The sequence below is a fragment of the Sinocyclocheilus anshuiensis genome, unplaced genomic scaffold, assembly GCF_001515605.1.
Source record: "Sinocyclocheilus anshuiensis isolate Anshui unplaced genomic scaffold, SAMN03320099.WGS_v1.1 scaffold335, whole genome shotgun sequence".
NCBI classification, from domain to species: Eukaryota; Metazoa; Chordata; class Actinopteri; order Cypriniformes; family Cyprinidae; genus Sinocyclocheilus; species Sinocyclocheilus anshuiensis.
The window spans coordinates 1,805,516-1,822,686 of NW_015548239.1; the positions used below are offsets into that span (position 1 = coordinate 1,805,516).

A 17,171-nucleotide genomic window follows, 5' to 3' on the forward strand; every position below is an offset into this window, starting at 1 on the left:
AAAAAAAAAAAAAAAAAAAAAAAACGTTATATTGTATGATGAACTGAGAAACGTTATTATAATTGTTAGTAGTAGTAGTATCGATATTAATAAGAGTAATGCTTAAAATTTATGCTAAGTTCTATTGGGATCAACATGGTAGCAAATTTAATTCCATGTTTGTTTTGGTTCTCTCTGACTGCTAAGTTAAAAATCCTATGCATTGTTCACTTCAGACTGAATGGCAATGAAAAGTTATTATGCAAACAATACAATTTACTTTACCTGTTCAACATACAGTGATGTAATGGCATTGTTGGGTGCTGTTCTTCCCTGATAGCACACGTACATCACGGAGACGTCTATTTGATGTCTGCATTTACATCTGCAAGACGTATTGCTATAGGACATTTCCTATCAGATGTCAAATAGACGTTTAGAAAATGTCTTTAAGATGTTTAAGATTTAATGAATGTATGTAAAACTGACATCTTAAAGACATCTATCTGATGTTTGTACACAGCAGATGCTTTCCAAATGAAGCGATCTTTAACAGACATCTTGAAGACGTATGTGTGCTATCTGGTACCAACCAAATGGTGCCATTTATCAGTAGTCTTTATGTTATGACGACCAGTAAAAAACTGTGAATATTAATGAGTCAAACAGATTGTCAGTCTATCTCTTCCATACAAGACCCAATTTTATATTCTATATTTTAATTATTTTGAAATGACATCTAAACAAAATGTGTTACAACACTCCCTGGTCTTCCCTAATCTATGTGCTCCTTCTCACTCTCACTGCAGTGTAAGTTTAGCAGTGTCCATGGGCTTTTGCATTTTCATGCAAACCTTACCACAAACCTCATTCAAATTTCCCTACCATTGGTGGAGAGCTTTCTGAATATATGTGAACTCAGTATGAGCAGAGATACTAATACAAAATCTTTTTATCTTTTATCTTTAGAGTTATTGATATGTAGTTTTGACAACACCACTGTGTTTGGATATTGGATGAAAAGTTGGACATTGACCACATGTGTGCGAATAAACTATGTGTATGATTTTTTTGACATCTATAGAGTGAAACAAGCTGTTGGTAACATGGGGAATAACTCTGGAAAAGAACAACATGGATCTGCAGGTAACTAGCTTTTGACAGCAAACACACAGATATTCAGTGCTTTATATACCCCCCAAGGCGCAGGGACATACAAAGGGATTTTTCACAAGAGAAAAAATAACAGCAGAGACAGAGAGAGATATATAGACATAAAAAAATAAAGAAAGAAAAGAGTGCTGTGTGAAGAGTAGATTCCAGGTATGTGTATGTTGAATATTGAAAAAGAAAGAACTGCAGGAGAGTTATTAAACGTATTCGAGCGAGAGTCATTATTGGAATACTGTATTGTAAATTCTTCCGTTATTGGTGGTGTCCAGAGCCCTCAGACTCACTGACTCAGCAAACATTTCCCACCCATGGAGACAACAAAGGCTTCTTAATGGAGAACACCCCCACACTCACACACATTCAATCAAATCTGTTCCTGTTGGTTTAAAAAAACAAAAAAAAACAAATAGTGAAACCTGCCTTTTTTTAGAAAACTAAAAACTTTTCTCAAATGATTAGTTCACCCAAATTACCCATTTACTCACCCTCATGACATTCCAAATCTGTATGACTTACTTCTGTACATGGTGCAAGTGTCATATATTTAGTCCATATGACTTGTGCACTAAGTATTCTAAAGCTATACAATAGCTTTGTGTGAAGAACAGACAAATTTGTAAGTTGATATGTGGCAAAATTTGCCAATGGAATATGAAAAATAAATTGATTTTCTTTTTTTTTATTGCAACATAATAAGGGGATTTATATACAACATTGTTTGATGATGGGTTTTACAGAGCTTAAAGGGATAGTTCACCCAAAAATGAAAATTCTGTCATTAATTACCGATTTCCTTGGTACGTTTCTGGACGTTGATTGTGGTAGTACCCTTGCTGTCTATGGGAGGGTGAGAGAGCTGTCAGAATGCATCAAAAATATCTTAATTTGTGTTCCGAAGATGAACGGAGGTCTTACGGGTTTGGAACGACATGAGGGTGAGTAATTAATGACAGAATTTTCATTTTTAGGTGAACTAACCGTTTAAGGGAATAGCAAAAAACAAAGACAAGCATGGTAGAAATACTAAATGCAAAGAGGTTCCATAGTCTCTCAAAATAATCTGAAAATTGTACTTAAAATCTAGTTATTATGTCCTTCATACAGAATTCTTACTAAGTTGACTGATCTGAGAAGGAAAAGAAAAGAAATGTTCGTAAAAGATGCACTTAAAATAGGGGCAGAATGATAAAGGATATATTATATGTAATTTAATATATAAAGAAGAATTCATATTATTTATTTATTTCTATTATTATTATTATTATTTAAAAATGCATTTTAATTGGTAGTCATATAATTCTGTATCCAGACAGTGTCTTCTTGTCCCCTGAAATCATGAATATTAACCACATTCGGAACATCCCTTGAATAACGGAAATAAAGTTTCATTTCTGTGACACACTAATCTACGCACACAAGTTATCATGTCAGGAAATGTTTTATATAAAGGAACATCTATCAGTTCTGAGAGCTCCACCTCTGTCTCTCTGCAGGCACTGCTGCGGACACGTATGAAACACCTCCTGCCTCGCCGAATAGTCTTATTTCTACCTGCTCATCAACCACTCAGCTGGTGTCCATTTCCAACTATACAAGCACAGCCATCCCTGAAACGGCTCAAGACACTCTGAGTTCCACCAGTCAGAATGATGAGCAATTGTTGGACTGCAGGACAGGGCTTGCGATGGAGGCTGAGGATGGATTCAAGATGACAGAATCACCTAGGCAGGTGTCTCATCCTTCAGGTGTGTATGTGAATGGAAACACAGAAGTGGACGCAAAACTCCTACAGGAGTGTTTAAACACACTGCAGCTCAACAACAAAGAAGAATCCACATACATACTGAACGGTGAGTCAGGCAGTCATGCTGTGTCCACTCATTCATTAAAGGGGTCATATGATGTTGCTAAAAAGAACATTATTTTGTGTATTTGGTGTAATGAAATGTGTTTATGCGGTTTAAGGTTAAAAAAACACATTATTTTCCACATACGTACATTATTGTTTCTCCTCTACGCCCCCCCCTTTCTGAAACGTGTCGATTTTTACAAAGCTCATCGTTCTGAAAAAGCGAGATATGCTCTGATTGGCCAGCTATCCAGTGCGTTGTGATTGACCAAATACCTCAAGCATGTGACGGAAATATTACGCCCTTTACCATACTGTGATGCCGTGTCCCGGTGTGACAAAAAATTTAAAACCCATTATAAACGAGGCATTTGTTGCATCCAGTGGGGACATAATTACGGATTATAATGACTTATACTGTCTTTTTACGCGTTGCGTTGCATCGCGCCGCGTAAACACAAAACCCTGTCTGCATTTGTGATCGGAGAAATGACAAACAGCAAGCGTTACTCTACACTGCTCAAAACTCGCGTTTGAATTATGAAAACGTACTTACAGGTTGTGAGTCAGCATTATTTGTCAGAACACCGGAATTGTAGTCTACTCCACCAGGATCAGGAAACAGTCCTCCATAAAATGCGCTGCACACATCTGAATATTTGAGTTGAACTGTTCTGGAACAGTGTTGTAAATAAAACTTAACCACTGATTTCTAGTCGTGTCCTCTTTTGGAAGACCAAACAAAGTATTTTCGCTTTCGCAAAGAAACACACAGCGTCTTCACAACATGGCGGCAGCGGTGGCAGCAACTAGTGATGGGTCATTCTTGAACGATTCATTCATTTTGAACGAATCTTTAATGTGACTCAGGAAGAACAAATCGTCTCAGGGAGTGATTTGTTCAGTCATGCATGCGCAACATCCTATAGCTTCTATACTGGAATTAGTCAAGTAGTTTACCTGTTTCGAGTCTTCGGGTTTTTCGAGTCATTCGTTCATCACGTGACAGCCCCATAAGCTTAACCTATGCCGGGCGAGTATGTTTTATTAAAAAGGTGTATACTGAGTTTGATTCTCCAATGTCATTGTTTTAGGCCTAGTTTCACAATAATAACTATGCACCCGTTTGTAAGGAAGTTTGTTAATTAACTAATTTCCCTATCCAATGCTGTCACGTCACATGACAAAAAAACGAACGATTCGAAAGACTTGAGAGATGAACTAATCAATTCTCTTTGAGGTGAGCTAATCATAGACTGAAGACCACGGTAAACAATGAATTAATCTTTTCTGTTTCTTATAGCATTATAGTTTTGTATTGTTTGTAGTCTGATGAACGTTTGCATCAGTAGCAGACGAGTTAGGGAAGTAACACGTAACATTTTAATTATATTTTGCTAAAATGAACGAAATGACTCGAAAAAAGATTCGATATGACCCCTTTAATTAAAGCATGCACATATTTACACAAACTGCATACACTCTTAAACATGTTGAGGAAGTAATAACATTCTAAATGTATTACTGTATGTTCACTTGTGGGTCTCAACTAGTGTCGCTGGTCTGTTCTGATCATGAACAGCGAGGAGGAAAAAATGCTAAATGCAAATAATAAAATGCAGTTAACCAAATAAGCATGCATACTTATATTTGGCTCATTCATTTGCATTTTTGTTTATTTTCTTTGTTGGGTTGCCACTTATATGAAGAAAATCATCTTGAAAACCGCTAATACCTTTATAGATTTTTATTCACAAATGTAGATTGTTTATTAAACATTTGTATCACTTTTATCATATTGCTGTTGCTGTGGTTTTATAAAGGCAATAAACCATTTAAGGTCATGCATTGGAGTGGTTTTACCACTGTGGTAAACTTAATGTAACACACTTCCTTTAGTGGTTTATTGCTTTATCATGTGCTTAGCAAATACTTCTATCATTTATAATGTGATTAATAATGAGAATCACTTTTTTATGTTTTTCAGATCTGTTAAAATGTTTTCTGGTGGAGAGGGAAAAGATGAAGGAGGAATTGAGAAGCTTTAAAGAAAAGATTCAGGTGAATCACACTTGCTTCTTTTTGTAGCATACTCTCAGCTGCTCCAAACCCTGACACTCAGTTTGTGCTTGACACTTTGGTTTCTATAATTTGCTCTTTTGAAGACAGAGGAAAATGCAACAGGAAGTCACATTGTTCCCAGAGGTGCAGGTCAAGGATTGTCTGATAACAGCCTGTCAGCTTCAGCAAAGGCTTATGGGACATGCAATCCTACAAATGACTACTTTCCTGACCTAGCTGAGGAATGGACATTGTTTTTGTGAGCGTGTGTGTTTATGTTATGGTTCTGCTAACATGGGCCTAAACTGGTAGTCTCAAGAAATCTATTTTTGACAGGAATGAGGAGAGGAAGAGAGGGAGGGGGCAGAAAAGAGAAAAACTGATAAAGAGAGGGACAGTAAAGAAAATCATTATCCCTTGCATAGATTTCTGAATAGATAGATTTAGTATGAAAGAAAGAGAAAGATTCAAATTAGTTATAGAAACATTTAAACAGGAGGACAGTCCTCTGGTCTAAAAGTAGCTGTACAGGGTGTAAGGCTTGCAGAAGTAGGAGTGTTTGAGATGCAGATGGAAACAGGGAGTGAACGGGAGATAACTGAGGGGGATGTGGGGAATTCTGTTCAGCTCTTGCAAGAACAAAACTTTTTTGTTTGGCCACTATGACAGCAGAAGTCCGCATGTAACGACTCACTGACCAAACAACAGAGTGAGTATGTGTTCTTACCCAGCCTTCTGTATGTGGACATAACTTTACCATTCAACTCAGCCACTAATCACACTTACATGAACTTAGCTGAACCAAATTAATAATAGGACGAGTCAAGTCACCTTTATTTTATAGCGCTTTTTCCGAGATTATTTCAAAGCAGCTTTACAGTATTACACAGGAATTTAACAGAATCAATTATGCAAACTTCAAAAATGAGACAAATCCAAATTGTGGCAAGACAATAATATAATTATTCAGCTCGAGTCAGTTCAGTGTTGGTTCAGTTCACTTCAATAACTGTCTAAAGTTCATTCATGAAATGAAACAAGACAATAGTGTAATTATTCAGCACAATTTAGTTTAAGTTTTGTTCTCGTCCAGTAGTGTCAGTGCAGTTAAATAATATTGCTGAATATTAAGTGCCTTTTAGACCCCAAGTAAGCAAGACAAAGGTCACAGTGGCAAGGAACCCAAACTCCTTCAGGTGACAGAAATGGAGAAAAAACCTTGGGAGAAACCAGGCTCAGTCAGAGGACCAGTTCTGATCTTTTTAATGTCACCAAATCAAAATCCACAACTCTTATTTTTTATGGAATGTTGCCATGTTTATTATAAATTATTTATCTGTGCATATCATGTGCCCTCATAATCTTTAAAGAAAAATTAACTTGTGTGTGTCTGATGGGTGGTGGTGGGTCCCTTCATCTGCAGTTTTTGTTTCAATCTTACACGCACACATTATAACCGTAAGAAGCTGGTGGATCAGTTCCAGATGGACTGCGCTGAATGCAGGAGTCACACGCTGACTTTGGGTTCACTGGAAAAAGCTTTAACCAATGTATTAGGCCATTGTGTCAGACGCACTTGTCTGTGGGCGCTTTTCTGTGTGTGTAGTAGAGTGTAGCGATAATGTAGTGTGTATGTGTGCGAGGGCTTGTCAAGTAGGGTGAGAGAGTTACACTCTATCCAGGCCCACACACAATGTACGAAGGCCCCCCAAAAAAGAGCAACAACTTCTTATCATCATGGGTGTGGTACTTCCTTAGAAATCCTTTGAGTCATTGAGCTGATGTCTAAAACATCACCACTGTCCAGAGAGAGAGAGAGAGGTAGGGTCATTTTCTGTCCTGTCTGGATGACTGGAAAGCTGTGAGTGTGAGCAAGAGAAAGACAGAATTTAATGACTTTAACAAGGTTGGATGATTGCCAACATGTGTTAATGCTGTTTCACTCAGTTCTTATTCATCAATAAAATGAAGTGTCCTTTCAGGGCAAATGCTTCAGGAATTAAACAGGCTAATAGGAAAAGCTTCTTTTTTTTGCATCATAAGGGAAAATGATTGGAAATCCCTCCTGTGACAGACCGTTCTTATTATGAAGTCATTGAGGATGTGTTTTCTTAACTAATATTCATTAGTCTTTTCATTTCCTATAAGGGCTGGAATACACTACACAACTTTTGCCCTGATGCTAGTTGCAGAGAACAAATTCAGAGACAGTTTGAGACACACTCTTTTTTAGCTTCTGACTGATTCCGTCCAGTCTGAGGATATCAAATATGTTTGATATTTTGAGCTGATTTTAGAAAACATTGTTTTCATTTGCCATGCGTCTCCTTGCAACAAGCTGCATGTTTGTGCCTGAGTTTGTTGTTCTGAACAACTTGAATGTCTGATTCTCATTTGTTTAGTGTATATGTCCATTTTTTTATTTTTTTTTTGTGTAGCCATTTACAAAATCAGCAGATGTATGATGCCTAGTGTTTTGAAATCTGTTCAGATATGATAAGACATGTAGTGTATTCTTCAGTGAATTTCAGAAGCAAGAAATATAATATTGGATTGAAATTTAAATTGTAACATCAATAAGTTATATTAAATATTTTAAAAATAGTAGTTGTAGTGCATAAAATACTATTTACAAAATTATACAAAGCTATGCTGCTACACTAAATGTGCAGTCAACAATTTTACATTGTGCTTTGCCAAATATTTTATAAGGGTTTAAAATTTAAAACACATTTTTTAAACACATTACACATTTTAGAGAGCACAAAAATACCTAAATACCTCCCAATGTCTGTGTTCCTATATCAGATAGACTCTTATGTGTGTCAGAGAAAGTGTAATGTTGTGTATTCTTGCAATAATCAACTTCAGCTGGGGTCTGGAGGCTACAGAGTGATGAAGAGGGTCCTGAGACTTTCCCTGCTCTCTCTCTCTCCTCCTACTCTATTTCCATCCTCCTTCAGTGTTATTTGTTTAGACACAGCTAGGGACTACAACCTTTTTCAGGCTAAGGTAGAAACGTCTGGCCTACAGTAACATGCGTATAGTATCAATGTATTTTCATACTTTAATGCTTACATTGTAAAACTATTAAAAATAATCATTATAGAATGTAATTGTATAACTTTGGTTGAAGTTAACATACCAGTATTTTTATTTAATGTATAATTTCTTTTATTTTTTTCCCCCACAAAATAATAGCTCAATAATTGGCAGTCTTCCAACTGGTCTTATGTCTCTTTCTCAACATTTGTACATATAGTAATTAGTAGTTCTCCACCCTTTTCATCTAATTCTAATTTCTTTTATTTTTTTTTTAGAATTTCTTTTGAATTTCCCCCCACTTTGGCATCTTTTGTCCTAAATGACTTTGCCTGCTTATTGTACTCATATTTTTCTGTCTGTTTTTTTGTTTTGTTTTGTTTTTTTGGTTATTGTGAAGATTTGCACAATAATGACTCACTTTGATAAGTCAGTTGTTTGTCTTTATTTGAGTCATTTTCTCTCTTTGGCAGAATCAACAGAGTTTCAGTCAGTTCTAATGAAAGAGAGAGGCATGAAATGAAATAGATGATGAAAGAGAGAGAAAGAAAGATCGGTCATGGTGTTTTTAGATTGTGATTATGAAACTAAGTTGTGTGTGTTTTACATATGTGCTATCATTCTAGGGAATCACTCTTGTATTTCTTGACGTCTAACTATTGAGAAATCACTTTATCGCCAGGACATGCTCAAGGCTGCAAGCGGAGGAAGATTCCTAAGTGTGTGTGTGTGTGTATAAATATGAAATGGCCCTGGACCACTGCAAGTAAATAGTACAGGATACTTTTCATGTCTTTGAAAGAGGACTCGTTACTGATCTTGCTGAGACGTGCAGAACAAGCTCAGATTTCTAAGAGTGGAGTTTAATGTAAGCATATTGTGTGTAAGTGTGTGTTTAGCAAACAGTGAGAGGTGGACAGCAGCACAGTATGATCACCATAGCGGTGAGATTCACAACAAACCTTTTCACCTCATTGACTCACAGCTGAGTTACAACACTATCCAAGAGGAAAACATTCATATCCTCAGTCAACTGCTCTGCTCTCAAAGACCAGAAAGCCACTTCCTCCTAGTAATACTGTGTATTTTGTAATAGAGTAAAGATACCTCGAGGAACAGGTTTTTTGGCATGTGTGAACAGCAATGTTCCTATCAAATATGATATCAATTTTTTAATATATTGTATGTTTTTATTTCATTATAAAACATTTTATAAAGCAATATTTTAATTATTTATAACAATTTATTTTAACCATTGAATTATATATATAATATTTAAAATTATGACATACCGATTAATATAACTCTATTATTGTTATCTCTTTCTGTAGGCAGAACGTGAGGAGTGGCAGCAATTCCAGTCTGACCTGAAGGTGGCGCTAGTGGTGTCAGACAGACTGAGGGCAGAAGCTGAGGAAGAGCAAAATACTTTAAGAGCAGCCAGGCAGGACATGGACACACAGCTAGCCAATGCCTTGCAGGGTCGCCAGGAGTTCGAAAGTCAATTGGAGAGCCTCAGAGTTGAGTTGGAGCAAAGCAAGCAGAAACTGAAGCAGGTCACAGACAGCCACCAGGGGGCGCCGGTGATGAGGGGCCTAGAGAAACAAGATCAGCTGTGGACAGATGAGATGAAGGGAAAAAGAGAAATGCACATCTCTGGTACTACAGAGAGGTTAAGGTAAAGTTATCCAGTTATGTCAAAAGGTAAAGTTATCCAGTTATGTCAAAAATTGCCAAAAATGAATCTTATACTTACAAAGGCTCAAGTTTTGAGATTGAATAAATGTACAATATAAATATTTAATATAAAGTATACTGGTAATACTTTACAATAACTAGTTGACTTGGTTGACTTTAGTTAATGCATTAACTAACAATGTGCAAAATATTTGTTACAGTATTTATTTACTGATCTTTGTTAACGTTAGTCAATACAAATGCATCTCATCATTGTCAGTTCATATCAGATAAGGTCCATTAAATAATATTAACAGATACATCTTTTGATTTTAAGAATTTATTAGTGAATGTTAAAAGTAACATGAAGGTTAATGTGTTCATTGTTAATTCATGTTTGCATGTGTAGTTAACTAATGTTAACAAAGTACAGTAACCTTATTGTAAAGTGTTAACAATATACTTTACAATATTATGATTAACAGTACAAATGTCTATATCTTTTAGCTGCCTCTCCTCTATATTTTAAATTAGTGCTTGGATGGTGTTTCGGTTAAAAAACTGGAATGAATCTGTTGAGTGAATTATTGAATGAATCACTCAGTACTCAAACAGATTCTTACTCATTGCTACCTACTGATGTAATTGTGGAACAGTCACAGAATAAATCAGTTTTTTGGAGATCTAAATCAAAAGATTCAAATCAATAATGTGAATCAAAATCCTCTACTAGCTCTTAAGGCTTATCTGGGACATGTATAGTTTGGAAATCAAGGTAACGGACCTGTCTCGTCTGAACTTGTTAGAGTCAAGTCAATTCGTCTGAATGGAATAGATTCCCACCTTTGGAATCTGAAGTATTCTCAATTCCCAACGGAATCAAAGAATGGATTCCGATTCAGTCTGATTCATGTTTGTGTTCATTCAGTGAGTTCCATCAAAAAATCATTGTGAATCACATTTGTTGCATGCCTCACATATATGATTTGTCCCATATAGAACATTGTTTAGTGATTCTAAATGATTCATTGTTTACAGCCCACAGTCTGTCAAAGAGACAGTGTGACCTATGTTACATTCATGGAGCATTCCATCATTTTGCAGGAGCCTGTGTCGACTGCCCTCAGATTACCCTGATGTTGTTGTAAATGGGACTTCCCTACCCTCAGTTACTATGACAACAGAATCTGTGAGTAAAAAAGGTCAAATTTTCCTTTTTTGCTATTTTCAGTCTTTAGTTTTTGAATTTTTATCATTATGTATCTGAAATATTTAACAGTAAATATCAGTAAACAGTGTCTAATAATTTCAGACTTCTCAGAGCAAGGCTCAAACAGCAAGTTTAGACCAACAGAGCAACAAGACCATCTCCAGTAGAGGTGAGTAAACAGGAGTTTCATTTGCACAATATCCCGTTGACTAGATTTCATTGAATATTTGTTCCTTTGCTAGCATACCAGACTCATACGGGCACAAATGATTTATTCTGTGTGCGTGTCTATGCATGTCCAACAGATAAGAAAGTGGAGAAATCAGTCCTACAGACATGCAACTCTTCAGTTTTAGATGTGACAAATAAGATCAACAGGACAAGGTGAATCAAACATTGTTACCTCTTTTTCCACTGTTCGTTCATGAGAAATATTATAATGATTGTCAAAGAATGGAGAACTGACATCCATCTCCTTTCCCATCAGGACACAGGAGGATTTCCCATCAGGACTCAGGTCGCTGAGGCTTCATGGCAGCTCCAGGTGGAACTCCCTGCTTTGCTGGTGTCAAGGCAGAACTCAGGGATACAAGGTACTGAATTCAACCAAACTAAACTAAACAGCTGACAGATCAAACTTGGCAGCCAGCCACACACCCCCTAGTCTCAGCCTCAAACAGCATGGACCACCTACAATCCTTTCACTGACTGTTTGATGCACATTGTACACACAACTGAAAAGCACTTTTTCTGGAAAGCTCTAGTCTGACACAGGAGTTTTTTTACCAGTCTGCAAAAGGAAGCCTGGAAATTGTGTTTATAAGTTACTGGGTTGAAGCAACAAATACTGAATTTCCCAAAGTTCACTTTTTTTTTTTGAGGCACTTAATAGCAAGTCAACTAGATGTACAAGTTTGGAGTCAGTACAATTTTTGTAAAGAAATGTATCATTTATGTAGCAAAATTAGTATATTTATTTTTAGAATTTTTGTATTTATTCAGCAAAGATGCATTAAATCAATCGTGGCCTAATGGTTAGAGAGTCAGACTTGTAACCTGAAGGTTGTGGGTTCGAGTCTCATGTCCAGCAGGAACCACATGTCACTTCACTTTCATCAGCGGTTCTTAATCCTGGTCCTCGCGACCCCCCCAGCTCTGCATATTTTGCATGTCTCTCTTGTTTAACACACTTGATTTAAATCACCAGCTTGTTAGAAGAGAGCTCTGACATGGTTCCTACACAGTGTTCACTGCTCTCTACTCCCTGCACATGGGAAATCAGCTGAAGTTTACTTCACTTTAGAACACGGATTTACGCTACACCGCTGCACCGCTACACCGCTGCCTGCTCCTGAAGTGGACATCACAGGGCACTTAAGGTCGAATGGAACAAACCTCTGAAGCGATAAGAGAAACATACAAAATGTGCAGAGCGGGGGGTCGCGAGGACCAGGATTAAGAACCGCTGCATTAAATGAATGAAAAGTCACAGTAAAGACATTTATAATGTTAAAAAAATTATATTTTAAATAAATGCCATTCTTTTGAACTTTCTATTGATCAAAGAATCCTGGGGGGAAAAATGTATCATGATTTCCACACAAATATTAAGCAGCACGATTTCTGAAGGATGACATGACACTGAAGACTGGAGTAATGGCTGCTGAAAATTCAGCTTTGCCATCACAGGAATAAATTACATTTGAAAATGAATTAAAATAGAAAACAGTTAAATAGTAAAATAAATAGTAAAAATTAAATAGTAAAATGTTTCACAATATTACTGTTTTACTGTATTTTTGATCAAATACATGCAGCCTCGGTGAACATAAAAGACTTCTTTCAAAAACATTTTAAACTGGTGCATATGTATATTCTGTTGTGCTTTTAAATTATATCTGTGAAATAATAGGGACTTTTTTTGCTTCTGCATTTATTATATTTGATTCGGCTGATTATTTTTGTCTGTACAACCATTCATGAAGACTGCCACACCATTATTTAAATCACCTTTTTCTATGCAGGTATATTACTGTGGTACAAACTATTTGAGATACAACCAAACAGCAGAAGAAAATGTATGTCAATCCCCCAGTCTCTTCCTGTCTAAGTGGGTGGTTCTTGGCCAGAAAAAAATGATACAATAAAATTGGACTATGTAGAATAGATATATGTAGAATATCTGCCTGTCTCTATTTTCTCTTATTTACATTAAATGTTAAGAATACTGCTTTTATGTGTTTTTCTAATAGAAAGTAGATGTAAATGAAGTTAGTTTTTTAGGAGTAGTTTTGGATTCACAATTTGAATTTGACAAACATATAAAAAGACTTTCAAAAAGAGTTAAGATTAACTTAAATTGTTTTAAACTTATTAGGCATTACATTACGACTGAGGCAGCTCATCTGTTCCTTCCTGCATACAATGATTTTGTATCTCATATTGTATTACAGTGTGGTCTCAAACTACTGACTCTTTAATTAGAATAATTGAGATGCTGTATAATCAGGCTTTAAAAATAGTGGATAAAAAGCCAAATCAATGGCATCACTGTCATATTTTAAAGAAATGGCATATGCTTAGTTTTATGAATTTAAAAAATTTATCATACGTGAAATTGATTTTTAAATGCTTGCGTAATAAGGCACCTTCTGTTATATGATAAAGAGACACGATGATATAGGCCGAACCACTAGGAGCACAGAGGTTGGAAATTGTAGGATTGGGTTTTGTAGAACATCACAAGGGCGAAGAGCATTTTCTGTAAAGGGATCCCAACTTTGGAATATGTTGCCAAATGAGTTTAAAGTGATACATGATATAAAGTCTTTTACATTGACGGTTAAGCGTTGGCTCAAAATAAACCAGACCTGTACGCATATTTATATTTTAATATGCTTCCTTACTAGTTATTTATTAGGACTGGAAGAGTCTATAAAACTTGGGCATGTGGTTGTTCTGTATTCTGTTTGTAATGTATGAGGATATTGTATGAAGGATTTGTTACATTCGTTTTTTGTTTGTTTGTTTGTTTGTTTTGGTAGGCTACAGATAGTTATTTTATTATAATTATTTTGGTTATTTATATATGTATTAATTTTTTAGAAAAGCCTTTCTAGGGACATAAGATGCAAATTAGCGTCAGCTATAATCTCTATGTGCAGTGCATGTTTTTCCAGTCTTTGACTGGAATTATGTTTATTGTATTGTCCCTATTCAAATAAACGTATAAATACATAACTAAATTTTGATGCCTCCTGTCTTTCTCTCAGAATATTGAGATCACTAATTTCAGCAGTTGCTGGGTGGATGGTTTGGCCTTTTGTGCGATTTACCACAGTTACCTCCCCTCTCACATACCATATGACAAACTCAGTCCAGAGAATAAGGTAATACACACTTCATACACATGGCTTGCATACAAACATATTAACATTAGGGTTGTTATGATGATGTTGATGATGATCTTATCCACAGAAAGAGAATCTCACTCTAGCATTCCAAACTGGAGAAGGTTTTGGAATCTCTGCATCACTGGTGAGTGAACTTGAATTTTTTTTCTAAACAGTTGTATTCAATTTCATAACTCAATCATTTGATTACTACACCCTGATTCCACCACCAAACAAATCAACCAATGCACTATTAATTAGTTCCAGCTTGAAAAAACAAAGAAAAGAATATGTCAGCTATCGGATCAGATGAGAATGAGAAACTTGACAGGCCAGATGTGAAAATGACTCAATCATGATTGAATAGATATGTGAATAACTTATATGATTGATATATGATATGTATTGGCTCCGAAATGATTGGCTGAACATGAGAATTACTCAAACATGACTGAATGGATATGTAAATGCCTCAGACATGATTGACTGAACATGATAACAATCGTGAACATGATGACACAATTGTGAATCAAAAAATAACTCAAACACAATTCATGGAAATGTTGCAAATATGAATATTAGTATGATTTTGTGTGGTTGTTAATTTCTGACTAATGTTTCTTTGTGGTTCCTCAGACGGTGGAGGAGATGCTAATAGATGAAGCACCAGACTGGCACAGAGTTCTGGAATACGTAGAGAGCATCTGTCGCCATTTTGAGATGCAAGACCGTGAATATACACGTCCTGATCATTTATAGTGATCACGAACGCTTTCAAAATTCCACCACAGCATCAGTATGTGCTCTGAGGGGAGTACACAACTTCAAGTAACCTTAAAGTGGGCCTGAAAGTTCATCTTTAGCTGTTGATCTGTTTTTAATAACTAAGAGGTTTGTATTAGAGACTAGATAAGGTTTTGCTGGTTAGCATGGCCTGCTAACACTTCCACTTATTCTAGGGTGACCATACATGCCATTTTCCTAGGACGCGTCCTGGCCAGGATTTCTATATTGCCTAAAATATCTAGGTTTTGGCTTTGTTTGCGTGTGCAGACCGATCGGTGTATGACATCAAAATACCATACAGACAGTTTCTTATGCTTTCAAAATGCTCTCGAGGTATTTTGATGTCATACACCGATCAGTCTGCACACGCAAACAAAGCCAAAACCTAGATATTTTAGGCAATATAGAAATCCTGGCCAGGACGCGTCCTGGGAAAATGGCACGTATGGTCACCCTAACTTATTCTGACTTCTCACAAACAACAAATTATTTGCTTTTTTCATTATATTATACTGAAGAGCTGTCAAGTGGACTTAAGGGCTTGTGACTGTGTGCTTTCTTGTTGTGCCATTAACCAATCAGCATTGAGCCCAAAAACTAAGCAAACAGGTTGCTTACTTGTGGGGGTCCTGCACCAGCCCTGCATTCATCCCACTGAAATGAACTGGAATGCTATTGAATAGCTTGTCCTAGTATTATAGATCTCCTGAGAAAGGCTGGAGTATCAGTGTAAAGTAGGGTTTTGAGTTGGATGAGGAGTGTCCATCAAAATTACTGTTTTGTTTGTTATTGCATAGCTTGTCCTAGTATTATAGATCTCCTGAGCAGCTCCTGAGAAAGGCTGGAGTGTCTGTGTAAAGTAGGGTTGTGAGTTGGATGAAGAGTGTCCATCAAAATTACTGTTTTGTTAACCTTTCTGCCCTCTGTTGGTTTTCATGTGGTATTGCAGGTTTCAATTTGTCTGTTTGCCATTTTGATGTTGATTAATTGATGATTGATGTTAAAGGGGTCATATGATGCTTTTTTAAAGATCATTATTTTGTGTATTTGGTGTAACAGAATATGTTGACATGCTTTAATGTTCAAAAAACACATTATTTTTCAAATACTGTACATTATTGTAGGTCCTCTATGTGCAACTTCAGGGATCTTATCTATGCACAATCAACTTGTAACACTCCAAAGAGAAAGGAAAACTTGAAATCGCATCATATGACCCCTTTAAAGCCTGGTTAAGGAACTGAGCTGATTATTTCATTTTGTTTTCTTTGAGCCCCAAAACCATCACTGATGATGAATTGACACAAAAGTACTATTCGTGTGATGTAGATATTAACGGAAAATAAGATTCCAAAGGCATGAATTGATAAATAAATATTTTGATTATATTATGTCTGTTTTTCTTGCACAATTCCCATTATAACCAGTAAAACTATTACAAATTCTGTGATGGTTTCTATTGTTTTTTTGTTGTTGTTGTTTTTTTCAGCAGGGTTGGTAAGACTGTTCGCGTGAGAATGTGTGTGAAAAATGTGAGACTAATAGGAAAATATGTAAAGCGTTGATGAAAGGGACATTTAGGCATCATAGTTTCAACAGCCTCAAATGTCAGTGGCTGCGTAAAATTGTTCCGGCACACACACACATTATTGCTTCCAGTATTTTAACCATTCTCTCTGTCACTGTTAGAAATGTATTCCTATTTATTTTTAATATTATTCCATTATTATATAATTTCAGTTTTAGTTATGACGTAGTCTTTGATATATGGGAGTGACGCTTCTTGTTTTGAAATAAACGAATAAAGACCAGCCGACTGACATGATTATTTTATTCGACCACTTAACTTCCACAGGACAGACACGTAAGAATGAAAGTTGTGAACGTTATGGGCATAAGGGAAATTATTTCTCCAGTAAAGAAGTAAATTTTCTATAATAAAAGTGTCTGTGAGAATGCTTGATTAATCTAGGTCGTACTTTATGTTGGTGCTGTACATAAA

The 17,171-nt window shown here is 36.1% G+C and overlaps 1 protein-coding gene across 3 annotated transcripts in view; it reads left to right on the forward strand.

The window, feature by feature from the left end:
* LOC107654831 (cytospin-A-like) overlaps positions 1-15,351 on the forward strand; it is a 16,388-nt gene extending 1,037 nt beyond the window's left edge. The window contains exons 2-12 of one of the 3 annotated variants that reach the window (XM_016442083.1): positions 1,064-1,125; positions 2,646-3,002; positions 4,989-5,062; positions 9,436-9,782; positions 10,886-10,970; positions 11,094-11,160; positions 11,297-11,375; positions 11,479-11,584; positions 14,264-14,380; positions 14,469-14,528; positions 15,020-15,351. In XM_016442083.1, the coding sequence (XP_016297569.1) occupies positions 1,086-1,125; positions 2,646-3,002; positions 4,989-5,062; positions 9,436-9,782; positions 10,886-10,970; positions 11,094-11,160; positions 11,297-11,375; positions 11,479-11,584; positions 14,264-14,380; positions 14,469-14,528; positions 15,020-15,142 (1,455 nt within the window). In that variant the 5' untranslated portion in view covers positions 1,064-1,085 and the 3' untranslated portion in view covers positions 15,143-15,351. The remainder of the gene's footprint in view (positions 1-1,063; positions 1,126-2,645; positions 3,003-4,988; positions 5,063-9,435; positions 9,783-10,885; positions 10,971-11,093; positions 11,161-11,296; positions 11,376-11,478; positions 11,585-14,263; positions 14,381-14,468; positions 14,529-15,019) is intronic. The other 2 variants (XM_016442084.1, XM_016442086.1) reach the window with 2 other exon arrangements.
* Positions 15,352-17,171: the final 1,820 nt, after the last annotated feature.